General features: G+C 40.3%; 1 protein-coding gene across 1 annotated transcript; it reads right to left on the reverse strand.

The window, feature by feature from the left end:
• Window positions 1–1,086: 1,086 nt before the first annotated feature.
• On the reverse strand, window positions 1,087–4,468 carry LOC115534372 (protein FAM177A1). Its single transcript, XM_030345298.1, has 5 exons — window positions 4,317–4,468; window positions 3,720–3,944; window positions 3,391–3,451; window positions 2,828–2,925; window positions 1,087–2,530 (listed from the first exon to the last, which is right to left on the reverse strand). The coding sequence occupies exons 1-5, from the start codon at window positions 4,383–4,385 to the stop codon at window positions 2,315–2,317; spliced, it is 669 nt and encodes a 222-aa protein (XP_030201158.1). The 5' UTR covers window positions 4,386–4,468; the 3' UTR covers window positions 1,087–2,314.
• Between the last annotated feature and the right edge of the window lie 321 nt (window positions 4,469–4,789).

Below are 4,789 nucleotides of genomic sequence, written 5' to 3' on the forward strand. Positions count from 1 at the left end.
TTGACTTTGTTGTTCATGAAGTAGTGTAGTAGAGTAGCCTATATTAATTGCAGCTTAACTTTCCTTCATTGACATTATTTCAAAGTTTGGTTAAGGCCCGAATCTCCTAGCTTACATTTGACGAGATTCTAAGTTTGACAACAATTTACTTATCAACTTACTTTGAAAGTATTCTTGATTATCAATACTTTTTAACCTATTTGGGAAAATGTCCACATGGGAATCAGAGGTCTTTCCACTGACTCAACAAATACTGTGTCTGTTTTTCTGTCTGTAGGAAGTATAAAAGTGGCTTTGTGTGTTTGGTCAGCAGCATGAGTAACAAAAGATGGAAGCTTGAGACAATGAACAACAGTGTAGACTCTGAGACACCACGCTAAACATCACAACCACCCCCCCCTCCCCCCCCTTTGACTCCACCAAATCCTGGTCTATTCATGTAACAAACATCCTATAAAACCTTTTTATCGACATAATTACTCCAAGAGAGATGTGTTGGGATGTGTTTATTTTTCAAATATAAACTTTATTGCAATCTATGGACAAAATGCAGATTTCCATTAAAAGTAAAAATAAAAGTATGCAGTGCTTGACATTCACGTCAAGTAATAAACTACAATCGTATACATTGTATTAGTTAATGTATTCAGTCCTTGCGCCAAGACAATATATTCTATTTGAATAAAGACGATCTAAAGACAGACTTTGAATGTATTTATTTCACTGTGTCACTTTGAGGTCATGGCCACGCTCTTGCCAAGGTCATTCCAGAGCAAGGGAAGGCCCACTCCGGTCTTGAAGAATGGCCACATTGAAGCGTCAGCTGAGCAGCTCCATGGAGACGAGAAGGACAGAGGAGTCTTTTGTTCCTATAATGACAAAGACCAGCCCTCCATCTTGTCTGCCATCAGCCCGTCCCTCAGACAGACTGATAAGAGATTGCACCAGAAGAACAAGATTTAAATCAGTTCATTCCTTGGAGGTTATTACATACATATGTTATTACTATAATGTCTACACAGACAAATATGTGACATCTTAGGAACAGAGGACCAAGGTAAACAATGAATGAAAAGAGTGTGAAGATTTGAGTAAAATGTTATTTATTTTCCATCTTTTCATTTTATAAAAACGGACGATTAAATTATCTTGATAAACATTTACAATAACTTTACGAACAGTGCATTTGGTTACTTAGACAAAAAAACGTAAACTGTGTCAAGTTAAATAAATACAAATTAATAAAACAATTTAAATTAAGACACTTTTCTACAACAGGATCTCATTGCAATAGGATTGTGTTGACCTAGAAAGTAATTTTCTTCCATTACAAGCTGAAAGACATTGTGAGTGCTTGGACCCCCTTTAAAATATGATTTTTAGTAACAAAACATTAAGTTTAAGGCTAAAAGGTGCTGTGAAGTGCTCCCAGTAAGGCATGAATAACTATACAAACGTTATGTTCAAGCCATGAATCCTTATTAGTTGTGGAGCAAAACGAATCATGTGAAAACAACAGCTCTTTGGCAAAACAACTGGCTTTTTCTTTGCATTATCAGTGTGCAATTCCACCCATATTTAGGTAGGACAAAGATGCTAACATACACTCGAAACAAATGTTCTTGAAGGAAAATAAAAATGCCACAAAGACTTTGATGTAAGCCCTTTGTTTAAATGCACTTTTAGGGAAGTTAAATCGTGCCAGTGGCTGAAAAGATGTAAACGGAAACAAATCAAAAAATGTTTTGTGGTTGATTTTATATTGGAACGGGAGGAAGACCATGGAATCTTCCTCTGGGAAGATGGGGATCTAGACACATCTCAAAAGACTACAATTCCCATCCCTGCCGTTGGAACCAGGTCACAGTGTAACTGACTTCTCACAGCGACCTCATGGTAGGATAAACAAAGGTGTTGCTGTGAGCACCAGGGCACTGCCCTTTTGCAGTATAGTGTGGTATCGAACACAGCTCTTCAGAAAGGGCAGTGGACCTTTTAACAGAGCTGTTATCATTGAATAAACACAGGGTTCGATCATAACACTAATTGTGAGTCTGCTCCTCTTCTAGCAGGGTAAGTGTTAGGAGACTAAACAAGTGAAGATTGGACTCCTAAACCCTGGGAAATAAAGTAGAAGACCCATCATTTGGGTTTGGTGACACCTAACTGAAGAGGGTCCACTTCCCTTTCTGTAGGTCTGTGTTCTATAATTCACTATACTGCACAAGGGCAGTGCACTTTGAAAAACGTTTTCTTTAAACACAAAATAAGAAAAGATGTGGTTGTAAACGCATGAACACCCATTTCCAAGAAATTAGGTTGCTGTGACAACGACCGGAACAGTAATGGTGGTCGAAGGTACCATTTGCTCATTCTCAACCTGATAAGTCACGTCAAGATGAGTAGGCGGGACCTCTGGCCGATCCGGCATGGCGATTGGCTCGTCTACTCTGCCTTCCTGCACCTGCGATTTGGAAAAGGATCGCTCTGCCTCTTCCGACAACCGGTTTTCTTCGTTCTCTTCCTCATTCTGATGAAGAAGGGGGAGGAAGAGGAGATGGGGTCGGAAAATATGAAGACTTTAAAGGGAGATTTTCATTGTCGTACATAAGGAAGTAGTGCTAAATATATGCAAAATATATACAATGCATTCTCCATTGGTCCAATTGGAAAAATGACAAATTAAAATATAAAATATTTAAATTTCAGTATATTTAGCTGACAACATGAGTTTGAAGCGCTGTGAAGTACTGTCATATGATATAAATCAGCGGAGTGTGACAGTGTCCCTTTAAACCCGGTCACCAGCCCTCCTTCTATGACATACCTCTTTCCGGATCCTGTTGTGCTCGTCGATGGCATACTGGTACTTGGCGGAAGTTATTCCGAAGAGGGAGGCCATTCTCTCGCCGAGGTAGTCACACGCTGCAGCACACAAACAACAGAACTTAGGTGAATATTTTCACAGTACTCAATATTACTTTATGTTGTATTCTGCGTCTGTTTTTACTGCTTTATCTATATTTGTTTCTATCTATTTCAAATACTATTTATTATAGCTATATAATTTTATCTAATGCAAATAAAGATGAATTTCATTAATGAGCAGGTATGAATTGGGAGATATTCCTTCGCTCAAGGAAGCCTACAGGTGGGCTGCGGTCGTCTGCATCAAACCTTTCGATTTGGAGTCTAAACCCATAACCGCTACACTACCCTGCTGTAGGCTACTATCCGGCTGCAGTACCACAATATTGCTATTTTCCCGTTCCATAAGTTCCTTGTATTGTCTTTGTTTAGTGTTGTGTTAATGTCTGAAAACTTTATGAGGAGATTTTCGGTGAGTTGGTTTCCGTGGGCCCCTTTACGAGAGCGTTCCTCCCCTCTGACCTGAGATAGTTGAGGTGGCGGCACGCCACATGTTGAACCAGAAATACGGTCCCCACGTCATCTTGGATTGCACCACCACAACAACAACAACAACAACAACAAAAACACACGCATACATACCATAAGAAAAGTAAACTTTAATCTTGCCACAAAGGTAAAAAAAATAATAAATAATGATATGGAAAACACATCCAAATCCATGTGCAAATAAACACTTAACACAAACTAGGTTCTTCTCCTCCATTGGAGATTTACATGCCGATATAAACAATTACTCCGACGTGTCTTTGATTAAGTCCCACACCCAACTCTGTCTAGTGAGGCCTCACCCTTGCCGCATCGACCGGCGGGGTTGCGGCGAGCAGGTCCTTCTTTTCGGGCTCGTCTCCGCCCTCCTCGTCGGTGCTGTACTCCTCCATGGTCTCCCCGCTGGAGAAATGGATTACCCGACGAGGAGGCTTCTCCCGCGGCTCGGCAACCGGCTCCTTATGCCCCTCGCTCGGTTCCACGCCCTCCAGCTCCACGCACTCAAAGTCCTTCACCGGGGTCAGGGTCTATCGGGTTATGGAAATATAGATAGGCAGGTACATCAATATGAAAAGATAATGGTTTAATATATACGTCCAAGCAGGTGCATGTTTCATGTCAATTATGCATCGAGTACAGTGAAGATCAAATCTGTCAGTCTGCCTTAATTAACACTGATAGAAATGAGCCACATAATCCAAAAGCCTAATTCTGATAATCAACCCATGTATTATTTTGAGAACAGAGTCATCCAAAGGTAAATGTCATATTAGAGTGACACAAAGACCGCAGTTGTATTACGTTAGCGATAACAGACAGAATGACAATGTAGCATCGTTAATAGAATTATATTTTTTTGAAATAGACGACCTAGATTGGACTTTGCGCTTTTTACCCACCTGGTCAACATTAATGTTTTGTCCGATTGACACATTAACGTTGGTGAGATATAGTGATAAATCTGCCATTGTCGCCGTCCTCAAGGATGCTGCTGCACCGCACCCACAATACCGCCCGCGTACCCGGCCAAACCCAAACACGGAAGTGCCCTCTTTCACCCGCCGCGTAGCGGTATATTTCACATCATAATAAACTTCTGAATAACCAGGAATACAAATATTGGGATATTATAAAATAGGTTTCAGCTATTTAATTGAAATAATGTGCCACAAGCCATAATTTCCTTATTGACAATGTAATATAACGAACAAGGCGATGGCTTCACCGTGAATGTGCTCTCAATGCCCACTAGATGTCAGTAAAGTTTAGGGTAATACGCGATACACACATCAAACGTTCAATCTTAAATCATACCAATGACTCACGTACATACTGACACATAATTCAAGCCAGACTTGATTCAATCACTGCA

This window comes from Gadus morhua, chromosome 21 (assembly GCF_902167405.1).
Source record: "Gadus morhua chromosome 21, gadMor3.0, whole genome shotgun sequence".
Classification (NCBI taxonomy): Eukaryota; Metazoa; Chordata; class Actinopteri; order Gadiformes; family Gadidae; genus Gadus; species Gadus morhua.